General features: G+C 38.2%; 1 protein-coding gene across 1 annotated transcript in view; it reads left to right on the top strand.

Moving 5' to 3' along the window:
* Positions 1-24,197, top strand: part of LOC131796502 (uncharacterized) — a 28,327-nt gene extending 4,130 nt beyond the window's left edge. The window contains exons 9-46 of the mRNA XM_066164417.1: positions 92-310; positions 1,210-1,468; positions 1,913-2,024; positions 2,420-2,625; positions 3,256-3,494; positions 3,891-3,996; positions 4,389-4,550; positions 4,962-5,093; positions 5,513-5,644; positions 6,138-6,344; positions 6,781-7,006; positions 7,457-7,506; positions 8,137-8,287; positions 8,697-8,865; positions 9,252-9,517; positions 9,792-9,952; positions 10,825-10,984; positions 11,356-11,491; positions 12,110-12,320; positions 12,871-12,973; positions 13,504-13,617; positions 14,315-14,488; positions 14,853-15,092; positions 15,661-15,792; positions 16,308-16,442; positions 16,769-16,891; positions 17,458-17,583; positions 17,908-18,102; positions 18,624-18,818; positions 19,264-19,503; positions 20,050-20,289; positions 20,589-20,807; positions 21,022-21,084; positions 21,612-21,767; positions 22,183-22,347; positions 22,693-22,818; positions 23,348-23,541; positions 23,895-24,197. Of these exons, the coding sequence (XP_066020514.1) occupies positions 92-310; positions 1,210-1,468; positions 1,913-2,024; positions 2,420-2,625; positions 3,256-3,494; positions 3,891-3,996; positions 4,389-4,550; positions 4,962-5,093; positions 5,513-5,644; positions 6,138-6,344; positions 6,781-7,006; positions 7,457-7,506; positions 8,137-8,287; positions 8,697-8,865; positions 9,252-9,517; positions 9,792-9,952; positions 10,825-10,984; positions 11,356-11,491; positions 12,110-12,320; positions 12,871-12,973; positions 13,504-13,617; positions 14,315-14,488; positions 14,853-15,092; positions 15,661-15,792; positions 16,308-16,442; positions 16,769-16,891; positions 17,458-17,583; positions 17,908-18,102; positions 18,624-18,818; positions 19,264-19,503; positions 20,050-20,289; positions 20,589-20,807; positions 21,022-21,084; positions 21,612-21,767; positions 22,183-22,347; positions 22,693-22,818; positions 23,348-23,535 (6,238 nt within the window). The 3' untranslated portion in view covers positions 23,536-23,541; positions 23,895-24,197. The remainder of the gene's footprint in view (positions 1-91; positions 311-1,209; positions 1,469-1,912; positions 2,025-2,419; positions 2,626-3,255; positions 3,495-3,890; positions 3,997-4,388; positions 4,551-4,961; positions 5,094-5,512; positions 5,645-6,137; positions 6,345-6,780; positions 7,007-7,456; positions 7,507-8,136; positions 8,288-8,696; positions 8,866-9,251; positions 9,518-9,791; positions 9,953-10,824; positions 10,985-11,355; positions 11,492-12,109; positions 12,321-12,870; positions 12,974-13,503; positions 13,618-14,314; positions 14,489-14,852; positions 15,093-15,660; positions 15,793-16,307; positions 16,443-16,768; positions 16,892-17,457; positions 17,584-17,907; positions 18,103-18,623; positions 18,819-19,263; positions 19,504-20,049; positions 20,290-20,588; positions 20,808-21,021; positions 21,085-21,611; positions 21,768-22,182; positions 22,348-22,692; positions 22,819-23,347; positions 23,542-23,894) is intronic.
* The last annotated feature ends 1,050 nt before the right edge of the window (positions 24,198-25,247 follow it).

The raw sequence follows: 25,247 nt of genomic DNA on the forward strand, positions 1-25,247 counted from the left end.
GCAAACCAAGTCTAAATCAATATTTACATGAGTTAAAACGGACTTCATATTCAGCCTAGTTATGGGGTTAAAGGGTGCATCACTTTTGCAGGTTTTCCTACTACTCTCAGGGAAATTCCCAGACATTCAAAGCCAAGGGCAAATACACTTTGCAGACAGGAACTGTATTCGAAACAGAAGTGAAGAAAGATGTCCTCACTGGAGCAGTGCACGCGACAGGCAACGCTGAATCAGTTACCTTTATTGACATGATGGTCTCATTCGGTTTAGACATCAACATCTTACCAGACTTCCTTGTCACGGCATTGAAGTGAGTTTTTTGTTGTTATTGCTGTTGAGTCACCAATTGCTTAAGCTCACCTGCAATTTCTGTGTTAGTGAGTTCTTTGAGCAATGTGAAATTCGAAGGGGAAAAAAGGAAAGGTTCTTCTTTCGCCAAAAGGCTAGCTCCTAATTTGGCTGATCCTTGCTGCACAGAGGCATTAACAGTAAATGGACCCATGACTTTTTTGTTACCCAGTAGGCTCTCTCTGGCGAAGGGCTAACGCTCGAAACGTCAGCTTGGAAACTCTTTACAAGTACTAATTTACATTATCAACTCGTAAAACTTCATATCACCAAATTATCTTGTTATATACCTAGAAAATTGCCCCCTTTATGGACTTGTGTACTTTTTAAGCAACAAAATCCTTTCCTCGACCCATCATTTGGACTAAGAAATTTAAAGGCATGTTTCGTAAAAGTAATACCGATACTTAGGTGCAGTTCACTCTCGTTAGCCTTTCAAAATCTAAAGGCTTTTCTCTTACAAGGGATATCCCTATTAATCCGCTTTCGTTTGAAGAAACACAAGTTTTCTGCTTTCGTCTACATTAGCAAGTCGTAAAATTTTGGCATATGGCTTCAAAAGAAGAGTCATGGGAGTGAATCGTTTTGGAAAAGCTCCATTTTCCCATGTGAACAGGAAAACCTGGATGTTATTGAAAATGGTGACGTAGAAAGAGTAACTCATTTTCGTTTTTATCAGCATCTTCAGGGTTTTTAGTGCGGACGAAAGGAACAAATGAATCAAAAATACGGTTTTTGAAGTAATCAAATCTACGTGCGGATGAAGCCACAGCAAAAGCGCTTAAGTACATATATTAAGTATTTGACTTCCATTCAGTCGTTCAAATCAGTCCAGTTGAATGAGTGATTCTTTTCTTGCAGGAAAATAGGCCTATGGGAATTCACCATGTCTCCTGCGCAGCTGACAAGAAAGCTTGTTAGGAACGGCGTTATCAGATTCACATCTTCATTGGATTTGGGTGGTGTTCCCGTTCATATAGAAATTTTGACAGGAATTAGATTTGGAAGACCAACATTTGCAGTGGGTTTTTCTTTCGATCGTTACTCGTATGGAAAACTGGCGGAGAAGCTATCTGGAATTGGTGTTGATTTCTTGGACAAACTTGGTTTGGAGTTCGAGGTAAAACATCGTTTGATTGCAGTTTTTTTTCCCTCTTGTCAGCGTAATTTGCTTTCATTCTAAGGAGAATTCGTCATAAACCAGTCATTGATCTGATTTAATTCTTTGAAATGGATTGGATAAAGCCGACAGGAATTTGCGTGGCTCTAAGTTTGTGAACTTTCATTATCGTCTGTGAGAATGATTATGCCACCCTCAGGGCCTAAAAATTTCTTTGAAGACATGGTCCATAAAACTAAAGCTCGGCGATTGTAAATTTGTGACACATGTTCAATCATTTTGTTTTTTTAAAGTATGAATAAACGAAGTAATTATCACCTCTTTTCAACTTTTACTATTTCAACAGCTTCATTTCACTCTTTTCATTCTTTTACAATAATTACTAATATACATGTATTTGACTAAGAACTTGAATTATTTTTGAGTTAATTAATTCCTCCGCAGATCGGAGTATCTTTTCACCCGCCGGCACCCTTCCAGCAACTCCTGGTTGATTCGGAGACCAAGTTTTCCAAAGAACCATTGCACAGTTTTGTCACAACTAGTGTTCCGCAAGGTACATTTTGGTCTCTAAAAACTTAGCAGAGAAAAACTTAGCAGAGACTTATAAGCTTCAACCGTCAGTCAGTGAATACACTCACATGCATGACAATTACATTTTTCAGTAGGAGCTTGGATTGGTTTCAATTGGTAAAACCTTCACCCTTTTCAGTACGCGATTTCACTATGATCGTGTAGTAAGATCGTCTTGTGACAGGCTGTTCTTACTAACAGTGACTGACCCTTGACATCCTGTGTGGAATTCATCATTAGAGTCAATGCATTTACTATACACCAATTCACTGTTAAGCAAATCATCAGGGTAAATTGACCACTCAGGGTAAATTGATGCACTGCTGAATGTTTTGATCGATGAATTGAAACTGTATTTTGACCTTCCAATATGTATAGGTATCTTCGCTGCTGCTCAAATCATTCTCCCAAGAGACTGCAAAGGCAATAAATTCTGCGAAATTATGAAGCTGATCGTAGGGCCAACAATAAAATGGTATATCACCGGTCAATTTCAATGGAGAAAAATCCGGGTTGCCACAGGTTTCGCAAATGTCCGTATCTATGATGGACTATACTTCCATAAGCTTGAGCTCTACGTAGAGGTACGCATTTAGACTGCATTTAGACTGCATTTAGACTGCATTTAGACTGCATTTAGACTGCATTTTGACTGCATTTTGACTGCATTTTGACTTCTTTTTCATCTAATTTCAATCTTTCCTCGTGTATAGATGAGTTACTTTGAAGCAATTTGGTCATATTTGAAAGAAGCACCCTTGACTGAGATAATGTTTGATCTCAGTCCCTATTTGTAGCCCAACATGCTCTTTCAAAGGAGCAGAGGCAGCAACACCATGAAAACAATTCTAAGAGGGTCTCAATGGGGTGATGGTTTTTACGGCTGACAGTTAAACGTTTGGCTATTTTACGGTTACGATTCACCTAAAATAACTCAAAGCGGCACATTGGAAAAGTTTTTAAGGTTGAAATTTTTATTAGGACTAACGATTAAACTTTATAAATTTTACGCCTATAGCCTGATTTTTTTTAGCCGTTTTAACCCCATTAAGACCCCCTTAACGGATAGCACCAGTAAAGCACAGAATAATAGACGTGTAACTTGTATGAAAGATAGTTACTTGTATGGTCAAAGTAAACAGTTTATTTTTATCGAGTATACCCTTTTTTTACTCTTTCTTTCTATTTTTTTTCCGTATTCATTTCTCAACAAGGCTGACTGGAATGACTCAGCAAATCACATCAAAATTGGGTTCCGCGCAGACATCAAAGTACCGGTGAATGGCGACATCTATCGTGACGGAATCAGAGCACCAAACAGTGAATTGTTTCTGTTCGGTGTGTTAGAATACGATTTCCAGGAACAGGTGGTCGGGGGAAAACTGGGCATGAGAGGAATCTGGCGCAGAGCATTCTTCATACCATTCCTTGGCATTGGAAACATCTTCCTTGGGTAACACTCAAATTATGAATCAGCTTTCTTTGCTTGGGAGTGAATAGATAACACTGAAATTATTTTTAAAATGATTGTTAGGATAAAAAGGATACTAAAGAAATATAGTTGTGTTAAATGGTCGGCAGCAAATTAAACATGATTTTCTTCAGTGAAAATCAAAGTTGCGGGAGACGGAAATGTTGACTTTGGAAAGTCACTTAAGCAATAACTTCCTTAACTCCGAAATCTCTAGTATTTATTGATGGAAGATTCAGTTGAAGGACCGCTTCAACCCAACCATTGATTAAGACCTTACTACATTGGATTTCTGCCTGGAATTCTTCAGGGAAGAAAAAGATATTGGCTAGGCTGCCTTTCTCATAAACACGTTTGAAACTTTTATACATTTTTCAGCTTGACGTATAAGGTTGGAGCGCCCATACCCATCACTGGCGTGCAATTTGGAATGCGAGTGGAGTTTGGATATGACTGTCTAATACCGGCGGACTTCAATAACGATGTAAGTTCAAAAACATACAAGATTCCACACCTTTCGTATTCTCGAGAGACTCACACGAAACTTTCATCTTTAGTTATACTAGCAGTATGCATGTTGCATGTCATATATTCGCTAAGGGGTACAGCCACAGATTACTCTTAGAACTGCAGAGCCTCAGAGCGCAGAATCCGAAGTTAAAAAACTCCTATTCCTCCCGAAGGTACAGAATTCGATTTTTTTCTTCAGTTAAGGCTTGAAATGGGACGAAAAGTATCTTTCTGTAAATCATACTGAACATCTGTTTATGTTGCGCTGACCAAGATAAGTCAATTAGCCACACAGGAACGAGCTACTATAATTATTTCATTCTTTACCCTTCAATCGGTTTTTTGATGGTAATAATTTTTTTTCAGGGACACTGTTTCGGAGGAAGTGGCTATTTTGGTGTTGGATCACCACAGTTTTTTTATGCTGATTTTGACGCACTAACACTTGGAAAAATAATTCGTCTCTTGGGATTCACTATTCCTCTTCCGCCGCCGATAGCACAGACTGGCTTCCCGGAAGGCGGATCGGTATGTGTGGATTAAAAGGACTGTTTGAATCACCTCCTTATCTGTGGCTTACTTTAATTTTCATCAATTGTCCAGGTAGACTACTTTTCGAACCTGTGCCAATCAATGGAAACAAATTCTGACAATGCATCGAATTCGAAACATAGATTTGAAAACTGTATCGATGCATAGGGCGCAGAAAAAGGTTTCTTTAAAAAGTTGTAACGGTCCTAGCGGATAACTTGCAAACCAATCAATCCTTAAATAAATCTTTAATTGTGTTACTATGAAAACCTGAAGCTTGCAGTTATGAGGTAACTTTTACAAGATGTAAGGCGCGAAAGTCCATCTGTAGGGTAGGGTTCGGTTTAGTACACAAGTAGCTGTATTGAATTGACTATAATGTAAATAAGTACCGTTTATTTATTGCAGGGATCTTACGCGGAGGAAGCGTTCGACCTGAGAATCGCCAATGGTCCATACATCCCTGAGGGCTTTGCTATTAAAGGAAGGGTTAATACTTTCGGATGGTCAATTTATGCGCATATCAAGTTATCAGAATCGGTAAACAACCTACTCACTGTCTAACTATATTTCGATGTGACAATCAAGGCTTCACATTTGTATAAGCAGTCGTTATCAGTAAAAGAAATCATTCTTAACGAAAACCATGACGAAGTTTTGGAAACGTGATTTATACTTTGGCTTGTTCTTGTGCCTTTTGCGTTTGATTTATGCTTGTGCAACGGCTAGCTGACAGCGGAAAGGAAAGAGACAAACCAGTTTGTGTTTTGTGTTATTTTAGATAAATAAACGCTATGGCGCAAATGGATCCTTAAGTGTCTTGTCCTCTCAAACTAAATGAGTTGAAATGTGCAACGTTTGAATGTCCATGTCAGATTGTATTTATGAAATGATGTTATCAGTTGTGATATTTTGATCAAGGCATTTTTTTCTAATTGTGTTGGAGTGAATTTTTCTAGGCAATTTTTATCGATCTAAAACCAGACCCGATAAAAATCTTGGACCTTATAACAATCGTCCGCAGTCCCACGGATAAGGACAAAGGACCTTGGTGGTATTTAGACGCAAGAAAAAGTCCGCCCTTCATTGAGGTAAGTTGTGTTGTTATGTTGCAGAGTCACTATTACAATTCATTCTTATATTTTGAGTGCACCAATTCACTTTTCCTTGATATTAGAACCATATTAAGGCGGTAAACGATTTTTTAAAGGAAAATATAAACATTCAAATACATATCGTGTAGACCAGCATAAGTTTTCTTAGAATTTCTTTGGCTTCTTTAATAGCGATGTATAAGTAAACATAACTTCTTTATTTCATAAGCCAGTAGGGATTCCTTCATGGTATAACTCATTCCAAATTAAATTCCTTTGGCTGAGATAGGAGAACCCGGCGAGAATTTACATTTGGTTTTCAAGCTGGTGATGGCCAGTGCGTAGCCGAAGTTTGAAAAGCACCTGTTCGAACGCCGTTAACAACAATATGGCAAAATTTTTCGCCCTGATTCTTGAAATTGTGACAAGGATGAGGGTGGGGGAACTGTCCATAATTTTTTATTATATCGTCTACTTTTTTCTTCCATAGTCGTATGTTGAGGGACACACCAACATACTGGGAATTTCAACTTACTGTCGGCTGAACTTGACCACCACACGCATAGAGTTGCTAGTCCAAGGAAATTTCCTCAACCTCATCAAAGCTGAACTTTATATGACTGCAAGTTACAGTTTGACATGGCTGGGAACACAGTTCTATATTAGAATTAATGTGGACCTGCACGCAATCAATAACGTAAGGAAATGATTTTTTCCATATCTAACGAAAACGGTATTGACAAGTGATGATACTTGCCGTTGCAAAAGGTCCAAGAGAGAAAATGAGAGCGATCAAAAATACATCGCTGTGACGGAGAAATAAGACAACGAAATTGAAAAGGTTATATGAATAACAATGTGCACATTCTTCGGGACGTCATATGAAAAAGTGAGCAAGTAGTAAAATGGAAGAAAAAAGAACGAAAAATTGATTGGCTTCCTCGGAAAACTGCTAGAAAATGCGATCAGCAGAGTCTTCCTTTCCTGGCTTTTCAAGTTGAGCAGGCCCCTCAATTCATAATTATACTAAGTGAAAAAAGGAGTTGCGCTCCAACTTAGCAAAAACAAGTGGAGTCTTGTCCGGGCTAAATATTTTCCGTTATTGTTCATGCCCCTAAATCGCTCTTTCACAGGCTTTAGATGCAGCAGCAAGAGCTGTGAAAGGCGCATTTGACGCGGCCCAAATGGCGCTTGCTGATGCAAAAGCAAAAGTAGTAAGGGAAAAAGAAAACTGTCGAAGAAAGCTGACACTCGAGTGTGATAACTGTAAGAGGCTTAAGTGTGCTAAAGCGCAAAAGGACTGTAAAGGATTCTTGAACGCAGCTGGAAAATGGATCGGTGGTGTTGTCGATAAAGCTGGTAAGAGTAAAAACCCTATAAAACAATAATGATAATCGCGGAATTAACTCCAGCCAGACCCTCAATACGTTATGCATGGTGTAAATCCCGCAGGAGTGGAGGGGGACGTTTCCTCTTTCGATGTATAATGTAAAGAGTCACTTATGACAGAATAAGGAGCAAAAAAGCCGAGTTGACAAACTAAATATCTTACAAGCCACTATTACCAGCAATGATATTTAGAGATGCTCTCTAGAATTATGTGATTTTTCTCAACACATAGTCCATCGTTATTTGAGACTTGATAACGATACTGTAACACAAACTGGAATCCAGTCGTACCAAACCTTGGGAAGTATTAATTAATGTATCTGTGTAAGAGAATTCCTTTTAAGGTAAATTCCACGTATCATGGGAAAATTTGCATTACTTGATGAATTTAAAGTTAACAATATCTTTTTTTTTTTCAAGGGAAATGGATAAAAGGAGCCTTCAAAGAAGTAGGAAAGAAGCTGGCTCCAGTAAGTAAATCTCTCAACGAAACCTCTCTGAAAACAAGCGATTAGACATAAAGCAATACATGTAGTTTCTAAAGGTGATTCCTTGGAGAAAATAAAAAAGATATCGAACAAAGTTTTTATGCTTTCCTTAAATGTTCCCTATTAATATCTGCTACAAAAATTTTAAAGGGCATGGCCTCAAAGCTTTCCTCGAGTCGTTGCTTTCAAGGTCATAATTTTTACCCTCGAGTAACGGGCATCGTGCACGCTTTTAGCTCTATCTTTATTTCCCTTCGATGATTTTTTTTATTTAACCAATTCAAAAGGGATCATCATCACCAAAATTATGCAAAGAGAGGATGTAGGTCACCACGCTCGTTCAAGAGCCATATACCATCGTACCTCTTTACATGGTCCATTGATTAGAAAATCGAATTTCAAGTGCGCGCGTTAATTAAACGATTATGTGACTTTTATACGTTGTACAGGACGCGCGGTGCAAAAGTGAGGAATCTCATTAATTCTATTAAAGCATATTTAAACAATGACTAGAGCTTGAATTTGATGAACATGAGATTTTTACTAAAATAATTTGACTAAATGCTTTGCAAAGAAAAAAGGCTCACGATGCTGACTGCCTCTCGCTAACAGGTCGGCAAAGCTATTAAGAAATTTTTCAAAGGCTGGAAAAGAAGAAGGGAGATATTGGACAAACGTAATGAGAATTTCGAACTCCATCTCCGACGACGTCGATTTATCAGCAAAATTCTGTGTGAGGGGCTTGTAGGAGGTGGATGTAACGGTAAGGATCAAAAAAGCTTTGTACAGCGGTTTTGTTTACATGAGTAACTATAAGACCTCAGGAAATTTGATTCAAAATAGCGCGAACAAATTTTGACTTTCCTTTCTGAGCCACATACTCTTAGAATTCCAACCAGCTAATGTCATCCTCATGGCAATACCATGAATAACATAAGTGAAATTTGTTTTCATTAATTCATAACGAATGGTACTACTCAACGATGGCATTTGGCTTGTGCAATGAATGCTCATGGCAATCAATCAATTGCAGTGATGTTATCTACCTATACCACCCGTACTTTCATTGTTGTTTTTATTGTGAATGCTTTTTTGCTGATTTAAAAGACTTTTGTAGAAATGATGTCGTTGCTTACAGGTTGTTAGTAATCGAAGTCTTTTTTGGTTTTCAGCGGTGTCCAGCCTTTGCGAGGGATCGTGTAAAGTGGTTAACCATATCGGTCAAGGCTTGTGTAACGTTTTGGATGTAGCCATTGGAGCTTTGACGATAACTGAACGCGCAACAGCCTGGGTTGGCAGAGCTATTGACTTCGTCCTGACTAAACTGTTCAGAGTGTACAGGTTAGATAGTTGTTTAACTTTGATTTACCTTACTATTTTCATACCAACCGTAAAACATTATCAAAATAGTCGAGACCTTCAATCCTTGCCTCATAGAAGTACTTGATGAAGAGATATTTATGGTGCCTGTAAAAAACTAGAGTAGAGCGCGCCTATGACCTTCCAATTACTCAACTTACATAGACCCAACCTATATGTAACCCAGGCCACAGTGGTGGGAAGCGAGCGCTCTCACCACTGCGCTATCCTGCTACCCCATGGCTATAATTAATGTAAATTGGCCACACTATAGAGTTTCTAAAGCTGATGTTCGAGTGTTAGCCTTTCGTGTTTTGTATGCTCATATTCTGAATCCTGATTTTTATTTAATTTTTTTCTTTGTACAGTATCAAATTTGAATTTAGCCTTGAAGCATACGCTAGAGGGGACAGAAATAACGTCATATTCAATGCAGCTATCGACTTGCTGATCTTTGGAAAACGCTACTATCTTGCAACCGAATTCAACCTGAGAGATCCAGTCGGAAGCCTAAGAAGTGGATCAGATAAAGCAACAGAATGGTACAAAAGCAACATGAATAATGAACAAGCAACCGCACCCGAATCGAACTTTTATGACAGTCCGAATCCATATGCTGACTTTGAGATGTCAGGTAAAAAACAACAATTAAAAATGAATAGAGGCATTCTTAATCCGTGAATTGCAGCTTCTTGTACCACGCGAGTTCGTTTTCCGAATGATTTCGTATGCATTCTTAATGGGTGATATAGAGCTTGAGGAAAAACTGAATTTCCCAGGACGTGAACAGGAGCCAGAAGTTGAATTTCCCTTTTTCTAGGCCCTAGATTATATATAGTTACTCCTTTGGCGTGTAGAGAATCAAAGTGTGTTGTGACTAAGCGGTAGTTTTTGCTGTTTGTTTTCAGAAACATTTTTAATCGAGAATCAGCAAGCAGCAACAGATAGCAGGACTGGCGCCTGTTTGTATGTCGACTCTAAAGATGATGGAGCTTTCATTAAAGTTACGGGCTGCAATGAAAATGATGACAAGCAAAATTGGGCTTACACTCTGAAAGGACAAATTGAGGTTAGTGTATGGAGCCACATTTTTCTTGATTACATCCAAAACAGGTGTGTAAAGAAGTAAAGTATTCTTTGTTATTTACGCCCATTTGGTTTCATAGTTCAGGTAGAATTGCTGTTTGAATGATTTTAAAACGTGTAACGACGAAGTTTTACCTCTGCTTTCTGTTTAAAAAGGGATCGGATTGCTTCGGATTGAAGTTAAACGACGAACATATAAAATATTAAGCTTTATTCAGTAACAGTATAATTTTAACGCGTGTCTAAAATCACAACAACCAATGAAAGCAGCGAAAAATGTATGATATGGGAACTGAAAGTCTATTAAATTCCAATTGACTAGACTGCGGGCAAACTTAAGTCAATAAGTCCTGATTGCTTTATGCTTTTCGAATGATTGTATGGGAGAGCAGCGCGAGTTTCTGAACTAGACACATATCGAGAAAGAGCAAACCCCACCCAATCTCGGATTACATTCGACAGTCAATTAAGAACTATTCTATCATAATGACGGCAGAGTCGAAGGATGCTTGCCGTTGGTGGGGACAATCTTTAGAAATGAAATCACGTATTCAAACCTATATCAAAATTCTAACCAGATAAGTGGATGTAGTTTAATAGGCGGTCGTTCTGGCCGGACGGCTCTGATTTTATCGGAATTCTCCTTCTTACTCTTGATAAATGGACCAAGCTAGCTAGCTACCATTATTTCAAGAAAAAATGGTTATTCGCCTGAGTGAGTGATTTACAGCTAGTCGCTGTTACCAAATGGGCTATGATTCCATTTTAAGATACAGAAGTAACACGGTTGTGTCAAAATACGAAAATTACCTCACAACACTTTCATTGATTATTTCTATTTTATGAAATTTGTAGAACTACTGGTCTAAGTTGTGTATTGACTCAGGCGGCGCTGCCACTGGTTCCAAACTGAAACAAACTGCATGCAATCCTGTAAAAGATGATCAAAACTTCCAGTGTGACTTGACTGTGAGAACTCTCATGAGAAGACGAAGTGATAAATGCTGGACACTGGGTGAGTAAAGATAAACTTTAAGCTCTGCTCAAAGAAAGACGTGAATCAAACTTTGCATTCAGGTACGTGCTTCAAAGCTTCCAAAGCAATTTGTGACCGAATTCGAACCCCATTTTATACTAGGGCTCGTAAGGAGCACTTTGATCAAAAGAAAAAAAAAAGAAAAGAAAAAAAAAACACTTAAGAACTCAATTCATTTGAAATCTTGTTATTCTTATTTCTTGTAATTCATTTACACATATCTGAGTTTGAACGACGATATCAACACAGTAGAAAACTAGACAGACCTTTCTCGGAGTGGGATGTCAAATTGGCGAAACAACCACAAAAAAACTTTGAACAGTTTCAAGCAGTAATGTGGTTCTATATAGGTACATCAACAATCAATGGTCCAGGCCCTCTGGTTCACCGCAGTTCCTCAAAATGCATTCACGTGAAGAATGGTGGTTTTAGTGCAGTACCGGATGGCACTGGATTAGTTATTTACGCTGGATGCTACATTACAGGGTATGAAAAGATTACCAGTTTTTAATGCATTAAACCAGAAACATGGGGAAAGGGAGATGGGTGTCCTGGTGGTCAACGCAGTCGAACCTCATTGTCAGGGCCAGATCGAGTCCTGCAAACTTCATTGAATGCCTGAGGAGCGCGTATCATACCTGAAGAGGACTCTTAATGTACAATTGAAACGCTACGGTCCACATCGGAAGTAACATCATGAAATGAACAATTGTTGTTCATGTCAAGTGCATTCACAAGGACCAATAAATGGAACTTTTAACAATATAACTAAATATGGTTTTCGTTAAAATCACTTTCGAATAAAAAGAAAACCCTTGTTTTTACTTCAGTTCTTGCGATGCCGCCCTTGGAATGGAATAAAAGAGTAATTGCGATATTGATAGCAGGGTATCAAAAATAGAGTATGGACCTTTGCACTCTCCCTAAGTCTCTCTACCTTCACACTTAACTTAGATATTTCTCTCGACCCTGATGTCAGTACTCCAGTCGAGTTTTAATCAGATTCAGGTAGCCTGAGAAAGTGTGCAATACCTTACAGTAAATATTTAGACGTCTGGTAAATATGTTGAAACGATTTTAAAAGTTGTCTTTTCTGTTGAACAGAGGAAGTTCTGCAAATCGATTAGAATTCGCCCTGGAAGATGGCTATTTGAAGCACATCAGGAGTGGAAAGTGTGCAAAGCCAATTGGAGCAGTCACTGATGATGTTGTTCTTGGAATGTACTCATCTTGCGAAGGACATAAATTTAGTTTCACAGCTGGAGGCTCATTACAACACATTGCAAGCAGAAAATGTGTCAACCCCAAATCAGGGGTGAGTATCGAAATGCAGCGTAATATTTGGATCATCATTTGCACATATGTACACTATGCCGGAAATCCCGTCCTAAATTTCGTAAAGGAAGCAGGTAGGGAAAGCTTTGATTGACGTGTTTAATTCCTTGTTGCTTTCACCCAATTCGCATGACGTAAGGTTATAGCTGCGAAATTTGTTCCATGCACCTCAGCGTATGGGGTTATGTAAGAATAGGACAACCTGTCCTCCCAGATCACATGATTTGAGTTGGATAGCTGGAATGAAAGCAAACACGTCAGCCGAAACCTGCCATTGTTGAAGGTATGAGAATTGCTGTTGGTCCACCCCACGACAAGATAATCGGTGTGATCAGGGGGCATATTTTGGACGAAGTTTCCTTTTAACTCACCTTGTGGGTCTCTAGTAATAACTGCAAGTGTAACAGTTTGCCTACGAAAGAGCCTACTCATCGCAAGGTAACGCAATTAAATGCTTCATTTAAAGGCTATAACAGAGGCATGTTTTCACCACAAAAGTGGATATACGATTATCAATATCTTTTTTTCAGGCCATGATCCCTGGAAATGGCGATGATCTGGTGTTGAATTCTAAATGCGAAAATAGTGACTTTTCAGAAAACAAGAAGCACCTTTTATACACTTTCCTTCCACGTAAGTTTGTTTGACATATCAGTTTTCTTGAAGCATAAGTTTTGTTTGACAACTTTCTTGACACGTTAGTTAATTTGAAGAAATCCATTTTTCCATTCCAAAAAAAAATTTTTTTTTTCCATTTTCCTTGGATATTTTATGGCGATTATTGCTTTTTCAATCAAACGTAATTCTTAAGCGGTTTTTTACCAAAACTGGTCCAATTTTAACTTTAGATATAAATTTTTATATTCGATGACTAGTGATATTGCTTTGACGACAAGTAGAATTAGCTGTGCTTTCCATACCGAAGCTCCAAATAATTGCGAAATTTATGTTAGTAATAGTTTACTCACAATCTACTCACTCGTTATTCGAGTTGCAAAAAAATTCATAGTAAAACTATTTTTCTTAAGAAATCCAGGGCTTTAGGTTTAAAGAACTCTTCCACGACGATGAGGTTAAGTACAAAAGGTCATAGAATTCTTAAGGTGTACTTTTAAAAACCTGACGAAGACAGGCTCAATGTTTGCTTATCCTTTTCTCTCTAGGTAGCCCATATGTTAGTCTTGAAAAGTGCACAAACTTTGATGAAGCAAGACTGGACCAACGATTTGAAATTATGGATGAATCAGTGGCCAGCATCTGTAGCAAGTTTGCGAGAAGTAAGTTTACAGTGTTTCTATGGTCAATGACACATACTGACCACTGCAGGCACGCACCACAGGTAAAGAATTCCATCTGAATTGATAATTTGGCATGTGTGCTTGACTGAGTTGGTCCTGTGATCTGATTGGCATAGGTGAATTAAGCCGGAGTCATTGTTCATTTGGTTAATTTTCGGTAAGGGGACAGTCATTGAGGTAGCCCCCTAATTTACCAAATAACACCACTACAAGTCTAAAGATCCTCCGCAGGAGAATGAGACATCTAGATCATTTAATTTTTTTGTTTTGTTTTGCTTTTTTTTTGGTCCTTCAACACAATCGCTCTTGTTAATGTAACTGATATGATTTATTTTTTGGTTTGTGGTTAATCAAAATCAGCCACTTGTAGCCGTTCTTCGGACAAGATGGAATACTCTAGAAGCTTTTTTCGGGGAAGTACAATACAAAATCTTGTAAAAAAGGCTCCTAAGACAAGTAAAAGAGAGATTACTCTCATGGGCAGCGAGATGCTTTCATCGTTCAATTAAGCGGTGAAGTATGATTGTACATGGTCGCGTACAACTCTTCACATCGATATTAGAAACGACATAAAAACTTGGAAATTGGTTGTTACTATTTTGATTGTTTTGGGGCAAATTGTAGCTGTAAACGGTTACACACAACTGACAGGTCCTTGTGATTATTCCATTTTCAGATCTTGCTTACCATAAGACTACAGAGCAATCAAGTACAGCTCATAATGGGTTCAGCAGCAGAGCTGTCGACGAAAACTACTCCTCTTTTTACAACGATAACTCGTGCACTCACACTAGGAAAGAGCAAGACCCTTGGTGGAGAGTCGATCTTGGGAGAGAATACATCGTGACAGGTACGCGACACTGAGGCGAGACTGAGGCGCAAACATTTAACTCAAACTTCAACTTGAAATTTCTCAGAAACTCAGCTGAATAATGCTGGAGAGAAACTGACCCTGACTGTAATTGTAGTTCTCATACACATAACACAGTTTTATTTAAGAACGATGTTGTCTAATCTTAGAGAAAAATTCCTGCTTTTCTAACTTTCGGTTGTATTAGAAGTTTTTCATGAACTAGACCTAATAGCATTTAAAATAAAATGATCTGATTGCCATTTCATTCATTTGTCTTATGTACTTTTTGTCGACAAAAAAAACCTGAAGATGAAAACAAAATATTTAGAAAACATTCATCCCACATTCTCTCTTTGCACAGATGTGATGATCGTAAATCGGCATGGATCTTATCAAAGGCTTAAGAACTTTGATGTGAAAGTCGGGATCAGTAAAAACAACAAAGAGAACCCGACTTGTCACGACCGCGTTAGGTATGTTGATCAGGCGCAAGCACTCAGGGTGCAGTGCGATCCACCAATTCCAGGGCGATATGTGTCGGTACAAATGTATCAATACGAGTATCTAACTTTGTGCGAGGTGGCAGTTTATTCAAGAGTTGGTAAGTAGTGAAATCAATGATGTTCGAAATACCTTCGCCAGATTGAGAGAGAAAAACGAGATTATTCGCAAGCTAAGCTAAGCTCCATTTGTTTTCACAATTTTTTAATCTTCTCAGCTCCAAATTGTATTGGAACCCCACTGGATTTACGAAAACAATTTTTTTTTAAAATTCAAGCCCAAGCTTGATCCCTTTTCATCATTAGACGAATCACTTTTTCATACAAAGCCACTCGCTTTTGCCAAGCTGTAAGGTCTTGTATAAAATATGCAGATACATGTGGGGCCACTCTTTTACTTTTTTTGTGTCATTGTGTAGGCAGCATGATCTTCTTCCTGCCTTAAATTTCCTTAATGGGTTGTTTTTCTCTTTACCCTTATTATATATTTGTGACTTTCACAATCCGAATAATTTTTAGGAGGCTCTCGAGAAGAATGATCATTGAATTTCTTCCCTCTATCTGATCAACGAACATTGCAACTGCCACACAATGGTGTATAATTACGGTGCTATTTGAAAACATCAAGGAATGGCTCCATCTTTTTTTATTATTTTTCTTATTTCCTAGGCTCTCTCGCAGATCTTTGTCAACTGAATAATGGCGGCTGTGAACAGGTTTGTTATAACCTGTGTAATTTGAGAGTCAAGTGTGGCTGTCTGCCTGGTTACACTCTGGCTTACGATGGAATGACTTGCATTGGTGAGTAGCTTTTCAATATTATAACATGGGTTTTCCCTCCGTTTCATATTATAGTGATCCTCTAGGAAAGGCTCATGCACTTCTGTGGCCAATTAAAAAGGTTGGTTTATGCTTAGCGTGCATATACCGAATTATGGATGCACGCGGGAAGCTTGGAGAGCACAAGAGAAGCATAAGAGCAATTCTAGCTTCTTGAGTGCTCTCCAAACCTCCCAAATACATTCATAACTCGATACAAGCACAGCTAAAGACTGAACCCATTCTTTTATAACATGGCATACGGACACAAGTTGTGCACGAAGAAAAGGACTCTGTAACAACTATGTCGGGTTTACCACAAAATCGTCTCCTACCCGAAAACTGTGAATAAATGACAACGCTGAAACGACCAAGAAATATTTTTTGCGATCTTCATATAAAGAAACACTCTAAACTGATAACGTGCATAAAAATATTGTTTTGAAGTACGTTAATACCTCGGGAAAATAATGCACTCTTCCTTTTTTCCAATACAGATCGGAACGAATGTAATCTCAATAATGGAGGCTGTGACAGAGCAAATGGTCGGTGTGTCAATTCTCCTGGTAGCTTCCACTGTGAATGTAATGAGGGATACCATCTACAAGAGAATAACCAATTCGTTTGCGAAGGTGAGTAGCGTAATGAGTACAACAGATACAAACCACGCATAAGGTATTAAAGAACTATGCTATGACGTTTTTCATTAACTCGTTAGATTTCCATCGTCCCAAAATAAATAAGCCACGGAAAACGGCATCGAATACTACTACATTTTATTAATTTACATAGGGCGAATCTTTTTTTCAAGAAACTCTGAGCTTAGTTTTGCCACTGCTAATCTGTTAACAAATAGAGTAGAGTATGTTTCTTCCAACTTTCATTGGTAAATTATACTTAGGCTGGCTTTTTTTTCTATCTTTTTTCCTCCAATGGATTTCATTTTAAATTTACCTAGATCGGAATGAATGTGGCATGGATAATGCTGGATGTGAGCAGATTTGTAGTAACAGCGATGGTAGCTTCAACTGTGATTGTAGAGCAGGATTCAGACTTAAATCAGATAAAATGGGTTGCGAAGGTGAGATTAATCCCACAACAAAGACATATTTGTTGGGCTAAAATATACTACTATTTCCTATAATTATGGGGCCATGATGCGCGCGTTGCGAGCTCCGCGGTTAATATATGTATCATTTTGATGTTCCATCACAAATACTGCAATCTGACTGACGGCGCTTCTTCCCATCTAATCTTAATCAAAACAAATCTATTAGCTTTCTATCGCAAATACTGCAGTCTGATTTGCTGTGCTACTTGTTATCTATTTAACAAGAGCTCACAATTTCTATCACGCATAGAAATTAAAATCGAATAATATTATTGTTTTATTAAATATGTGTTAGTCATTTCGGCCTTTAAAAGAAATAAACGGTGTATGTTTAAAATCTATTTCGTTTACAACGGCACGCTGTGAGGTCATCCACTGTACTAACTACAAACCACGTAACAAATAGCGAGTAGCGAAGCGAATCAGATTACAGCATTTCTTATGTAAATCTATAATCATTAACGTCGTCATTAACGATGGTTAGAATATAACTTGACATGGACATCTCATTAGAAAGGACAATCTTTTTTTTGTAGATATTGATGAATGTAAGGCACCAGACTCGGGAGGTTGCAGTCATACCTGCCATAACTATGAAGGTGGATATTACTGTAACTGCCCGGCTGGCTATCGACTGATGGACGACGACAAGACATGTGAAGGTACCGTTTCATAGATATTTATTCTTTTTTTTAACTTTTGCAGGAATAAGAACCTTAATATCAAACTAAAAAACTGAATGCATAGTCAGTTTGTCGATAAGCGACAAAAGAACGCAGGGGGAAGGGGATGGTGCGGCTTGTTGTGAATTCCTTTTTCTTTGGCTTTACGACCCATAAGCGCATTGATTTTCAAATATGTTTGTTAAAATAGTCTTCTCGAGTATTTCGAAATTAATGACAGCTATTAAAAACTAGCTACCCAAGGCTCCACCTTTAATCTTCGCTTTCATAACACATTAATTAGCATAAACTAATTTATTACAGAGATTTATTGCCCAGCATTGGAAGTTCCATTAAAGGCAGAAATAACGCCAGAAATCTGCACTGATGGTCGTGCAAATATTGCGCGTAACACTGCGTGTGAGTATACGTGCGCGACTGGATACCGTCTTGTAGGTGATAGTTCTCTGGTCTGCCAGATTGACGGATTTTGGCAAGGAACAGCCCCACGTTGTGAACGTAAGTAGCACGGATTATTTAGATAAATCCAGTTTTTGTATGTGTTCAAAAGGCGGTAACAGGTGAGGAAACTGGTCGTTGGACGATCTATTTCTGATTTCGCATCTCCAGTAGCAAAATAATGGTACCTATCAATCATTGCGTTTTTCAGGGTAATTCAGTATTATAAACTGGGTTGATAACGAAAAATTGGCCATCGTAAAGAGTTTGAAGGTTGAAATTTCGAGCGTTAGACCTTCGTCAGAGCGAATGGACGAAGGGCAAACGCTCGAAACGTCAGCTTTTAAACGTCAATTTTTTCTGTAGCCAATTTACGTTCTTAACTTAGCTTAGCGTTTATTCATTATGTTTTCCTCCCTTAATCTAAAATAACTACAAAGCAACCATAACGTGACTTTAAAATGGAACTTACAGCTCTGTATAATAAGGCAAAAACACTCCAACGACAGTCGATCGGTCTGTCAAACTTTATTCTGGCTGCATATCAATAATTATATCTACGAATATATATGTTTTCACAGCGGTTATGTGTCCGAAGTTGACTGTACCAGCCAATGGTGCTGTGGTTCCATCGTCATGCGGGGAAAGTGATTCACAGTACGGTGTGGAATGTTTCTTTGAATGTGATGCAGGCTATGTATTGAAAGGACCCAGATTTACGACATGTCAAGGAGATAATTCATGGTCTGATATGGCGTCAATTTCTTGCGAGAAAGGTAAAGAAAGTAGCCTATAACATACAAAACATCCGGGAATATTTCGTGTGCCTGCAGTAGTTTTCAGTGATGACATTCTGTTACATTTTCGCTTTTGTACCATCCTCCCCCCCCCTTCAGCTTCCTGGTTCATCTGTCCCTGACGATGATAACCTTTAGTAAGTAATAACATACATGTATAACGTTCAAAATCTCTATCTGCATGTTGTTATTAGAGAGTCAATTTTGGCGCAAGCCTCAGACTCAAATGCTGCAGTTTTAAAGTATGTGCACTAAAGGACTTAGATTCGTTATCTTGCACAAATAAATATCTTGCTTTCATACCTAATAAGTGTTTAGTGATCCGTGAATCAAGTGTTCGATGGACAGAGTCGAAGAACTTGATTAGAAGGACTTAGATTCATTATCTTGCACATAGAAATATTTTGATTTTATACTTTATAAGTGTTTAGTGGTCCGTGGATAAAGTGTCCGATGGACAGAGTAGAAGAACTTGAATCAGACAAGTCTGCAGTAGCTCTAGGATACAAGTGGCAGAAACCGCAAACAAACGTGGACTCCCCTACGGTGTCGCCTAGCAACTACGATGAGAATTATCTTTTCCCTGTCGGTAAACATAGGGTTATGTGGACAGCGACACTATCTGGGAGAGAGATAAGCTGCACCTTTTTCATAACCGTCATCGGTGAGATTACTGAATTTTACGATTCATTGTTAGAAAATAACGAATATCTTACTCAATTAATGAACTCACCTGGTCAACAAACCTTGCGGATAACGTGAGGAAACTCAAAAGATTACATTATTTTCGCTTTTATCAGATGTCTGCAAAAATAAACTTCAATTTTGTTCCTACCTGAAAAGCATCTACAATGAGAGTTTACATTCCCGCATAAAAAAGCCCCTTAATCCATATGTGGAATCGATGATCATGTTCATTAGTTCAGTGAATAATGCCATACTAGCGTTAGAGAGCGTTTTGGTAAACTGATTGACGTGAAGCCAAAAATACTCACATTACTACCAACTAATTACAGCAAAGGTAAATATTGGAATGAGCTGTGGAATTTCATACGCAAACAACGAAACTCCCTGAGAAACAGAAATATGGTTTAATCTGATTTGTTGAGACAGTGTCGAAGGTGTTTTACAAGCGTTGTGGGGAGTGGAACACCGATGCAATCAAGGATTAATTTCGTCACTTATAGATAAGTTATTCTATTTTTTGTAGATGTCACCCCTCCCTCAGTTCAAGGCTGCCCAGCGTCTTTTACGGAACAAACCGACACCTCTTTCAAAGAAGTTTCGTGGAAGGAGCCTACATTTACTGATAACGTAGGCGTTGCTAGTGTGTTATCCAATCGTGAGCCAAAATTCGACATGGAAGCTTTTTCAACATTAACAATAATATATGTTGCAACCGATGCTGCGGGAAATGAAGCCAACTGCAAGTTTGACATCACTGTCGAAGGTAAAAAATGCTGCAAACACATTCTCAGTTTTCGCACTATTCATAATTTCATTTATTTACACTGTTTTGTAGTTTTTTTGTTCTCAATCGATACACCCATCGACAAGCTTGCTCATCTACCTTAAAAATACCTATTCGTCAAATTTGGTGGGGCACCACCCACTATGAACTGTATCAGGCAAGCCTTTAACAATCTAATAAACTAGGTAATTGCGAGGCTTAATTTGTTATGATCACAACCCTGCACTCCTATGTGATTTCATTTCCCATCCAAAGTTTGCTTTTCTCCTATCTTACAGGCACTAAGTGCAGGACGATTCATCCTCCCAGGAATGGCGTTCTCGAAGAGATTCCTGGCACCTCTGTAAGGTTGATATGTGACTCTGGCTTCCTTCTCAACCCGACTCCCCCCGGATCGCCTGGACTGCTCGAACGTCCTCTTTACGAGTGTCAGGGCAACAAATGGATTTCTAGGGATGATCAAGTGTCCGAACTGACCAAGCATGTAGATTGCACAGGTAAGAATAATTTTCGAATGCTCTCTCTATTTATGAAAAAGCAAATCATTACTTCAATATTGCATTATGACAGGAAACGTTTATATAGACAGTGACTCACGTGAACAATGCAGACCAATGAATATGACCAAAGAAAAGTAAAACAAAAAGCTTTTATTTTACTGCTTGGGAGGTACTAAGGAGTATCAAATCTTATTTTCAAATCTTATTTTAGCTTACAGTGAAGCAGACGGGCAAGCTTGCAAAGAAGGTTCCGCTTTGATGGGAGGCATGTGTGGTATGTTAAAATTCATGAAAACTTCTTAGAGGGATTATTCACCACTTTTTATTTTGCGTGATTGCTGCTCTTACAAGTTTCTGTGACTTAATCCACCATACCTCCCTGTAACTGGTACGCAATACCCCAAGATGTACTGAATTTATGTATTATTTTTTATACGGACATAGTTTTTTATACCACTGTCTTTTATTTTTCCAAATCCGTTTTTTTAGTTAATCATAATTCATCTAAATGGTGTATAAGCTGAGACGAAGACATGGTTTTTCAAGGAACCCTCATCTCCAGAACATTGTCTTTCGCTATTGATAAAGTAAAAAAAAAAACCGGTTGCATGCCTTTCACTTCGATAAGATTCGTTGTTTTCCACAGATAACTTGTTCATTATTTCGAAAACCAATTAATCATGAGAGATACCGAACGTGGTAGTTAAACGTTGTAGATTTTGCAAATGGATCATCATTTCTCGTGTGAGCTTACAATTTGCATATGTACTTTGTGACATGTTTTTTACCTTTTTTCCTCAGTGAACTGTCCTCCGGGAACATATGGAGATTCTGGCAAATGTAAAGAATGCACACCTGGCTTTTTCCAGGATACAGAAGGAATGACGGAATGCATGCCATGTCCAAAGAAATTTTTTAGTAACACGAGAGGATCTACATCAGATGCAGACTGCAAACGTAAGGAGATATTTTGAATTTAATGGTTGAAGTTAACGTCGGTTTCGTACTTTAGTGAAAAGGTGTTTCTGCGGTTCATATGCAACTTATACGAGACCGAAATTTGAAAAATAAAAACCGCCCCACAAGTCTTATTTATGGTAATGGTAATATAATGGTAATAGGACTAAGTGGAGTCCAATTCGGTCTGTAATCATACGAGTGATTAACAAAATTGGACGGTCACGAAACGGGAGTCCGATTACAGCTCTACGGAATGATTAGTGAGAAATAAAGCAGCTATGCACTAATCACGTTTGAGGAAATTGTAATGGTTATGATTAATAGTAGAATGGTATGTCTGTTAGAATTCTCCTTGTTCAAAGACGCGATGAATCTCTTGTATCCGTTAATTATTTGTAGCTTCTCGTTTCAGCAATCTGCAGGCCTGGTGAATATTCCATTAATGGTGGCGTCGATCCTTGTTTGGACTGTCCAGTGGGAACATACCAAGACAATTACCAACGAACTAAGTGCCACGCATGCCCAGCAGGTTCGACTACATTGAGCAAAGGAAGTTCCTCAGCTGATGACTGCAATTGTAAGTGATACCTCGCAAGAAGGCATTATCTGTAGCATCTCATTTCGAAAGGCGTCGACTCCAAACTGGGATATCGAATGACACTTTGTAATTTACTTCATTCTAGTAATTCTGGCTCTATTTTCCTTATCCTTAATACAGGGTGATAAAAGGTTCAAGAATTGTTATAAGCCGATAGTGGAAAATTTTAGATCGCCAGTTCCTCTCTATAATTGGGGTTTTCTTTGGATTTCATCATCTACGATTCCCTGATTGAACCACGATGAAAATATTTATAAGTTTCCTACCGTGGATTTTGAAGACTGAACTCTGTCCTGTTAAAGATTTTCTTCTCTTATCTTCCAGGTGCCCTTAAAATCACTATGACGATGCCAACACGGAGTCAAGTCCTACGTGTGCAACAAACTGTAAGACTCGCTTGTTTCATCGAGGGACACCCGATACCAAAGATCACGTGGACTAAAGTTGGAGGTAGTGTTTCCTTAAATTCGTCAATAAAATCACAATTGAGTTGGACTCCTGTCATAGAAATCTTATATGTGAACTGAGGATTAATAAAAGAATACGAGTGTGACCCTCGCGGTAATGAACACCACTAAATCAGTGGTGAAAAAAAAAATATCTAGGCTAATAACAAAATGACCAGCTCCCAGTTAGCTTGTCAGATCATTCGGTATCGCAGAGGTCATGAGGCCTGAACTTTTCTAAAGTTTGTTTCCACTACTGCCAACGTAGCGTTCATTACTTCGGGGGTAACATTTATATTCATTTTTATTTTGTTATTATACATGATACTGCGAGCGAATTATTGCGATAATGCCATCATCCTTGCAATGATTCTTTGTGAAAACTGCGGAGTTTCTATTTAAACGTAGAAGCGGTGAACTCATCACAGTCAAGCCAGTATTGGTTGAATAAGTAAGCTGTGTGTAGAAGAATATACCACCGCCTTACAAACCCGTGCGATACGAACTAATAATGCACTTCTCACTGTCTGCAGGTTCAATGCCTTCTGGGCGAGTCTCCATCGAAAATGTATATGATTCGGACGCGAAGTTGAATGGTGTTGTGTACAGCATTCGCAATGCTGATGTCTTTGATTCTGGAACTTACGAGTGCAAAGTTGAAAATAAATTTATGGGAATTGCTAAGCGTGTCACGATTGATGTTCTTCAGGTCTCTGAATAGCCGCAGGTAAGGTTGGATTGTTTTACCGAATAGCTATAAACTTTCCTTTTCGCTTAATATTATAATTGACTGAATATTCCATGAAGCGGTCGGTACTTTTGTCTCAAAGAGGAATTTTCAGTTAACTTAATAAAGTTCTGAAATGATTATCCTGAATCGATTCCTGGCCCATCATATCAGATAAAAATTGCATGTGAAACATGTGAAAATATAAAAAATTAAAGACATGGAGAATCGCAGGAAATTATATATATATATGTGTGTGTGTGTGTTTATGTATTAAAATTAATATATATATATATATGTTCAGCCGGTTAAACTAAACGCGTAACTCTCTTTTAACCTATTTTTTTTTACAGACGTCTTTAAGCCGAAAATCGAAAATATGGATCGAATGGATCTTGCCTTGACGGGAGGAATAAATTTTTAGCGCTAAATGTTCTAGAAGAAAAATTTAAGTGTAATAGGGTAAATGGTTTAAACCCAGGCGTAATAACAGGGGTAGTTAGAAAAAAAGGATGCTGTCATGTAACGGGCTTTTAAAGGGTTAAGAATGTAATAAAGATTATTTGAAAATTATCAAGCCTTGCAGATTTTTATTGTGAATTGAATTAGTTTTCAATTTTTTCAGGAAAGCACCGTTTATTTAATGCAGCATAAGAACCTTGCATGGTCATTATTTCTGCTCTATGACCCAATATATTACATTCCTACTTAATCCCGTTGAAATTAATTATTTCATTTCAGAGAATTGGCTCAGATTTTGTCTGAGAGCGATGCTGTGAACTCTTAGTGAGAAATATTGAGTTTGGTGCTCCCGCAAGCAAGGACTTGCATTTCAGTAATTGGCTTTTGTTTGCGACAAACTCACCCGTGCTTAGTTTTAGATTTTCACCGATCTCCAGCTTGGTACGTAGGAATTGATACAGATAACAACTTCAACGACATTTTACTCAACGTCACTTTGAAAAAACTCCCAAAAAACATCTCAAACAGTTGAGGCGCTCTAGTCAAAGCAGTAACTCCTGTCTGTTAGACGTCGTCAGACAGGCAGACAGGACAAAGGCTTAGACAAAGGCTTTATCGATTGATGAGAATTTGTTTCCTGGCGCCGTTATCTTTGTCTAAAAAAGAGAACCATTTCTTAATTTTTCTATCGGTAGATTCAGACAATCAAAATTTGTAAGGAGAATTTCAAACCGGTAAAAGGCGCCTAAAACTACGTATAATAGCAACGGAAATTTTGCGCCTACTTCAGTTAAATTTCTCTGTCTTCTTAGGGGGCGAAAAGCAATAGTGATTTTGAGTAAACAATCTACAAAAACAATCGCGCACGCATTATTTCTTTCTCACGGTCCAATTCGATAAATACAAAAAAATAAAACTTCAATTAAACGATTTTCCTCACTCATCCGTGCGAAAAAGGCCTACGGCGGCAAAGTCGTAGTGGTCAGTGTAAGAGTGTAAGGAATATAGAAAATATTATTCCAGGGGAAAGAAAAAAGCAGCCAAGGCTAATAAAGAGAGCAAAAGAAAAGCAAGGAAAGCATCTGCGATATAAAATTAATGCTTTAAAATAAATTCTTCTCTTACCTCTTTAAAAACATATTAACGACCAGCTCTATCAAGTTTGGTTGCCGAACTGATTTTAGAATTTGAATACCTAGTAGTCGCACTTAAAAAGGTGATTTTTGGGGTAATGAGAAAAAAAT

Source organism: Pocillopora verrucosa, chromosome 3 (assembly GCF_036669915.1).
Source record: "Pocillopora verrucosa isolate sample1 chromosome 3, ASM3666991v2, whole genome shotgun sequence".
In the NCBI taxonomy this organism is placed as follows: Eukaryota; Metazoa; Cnidaria; class Anthozoa; order Scleractinia; family Pocilloporidae; genus Pocillopora; species Pocillopora verrucosa.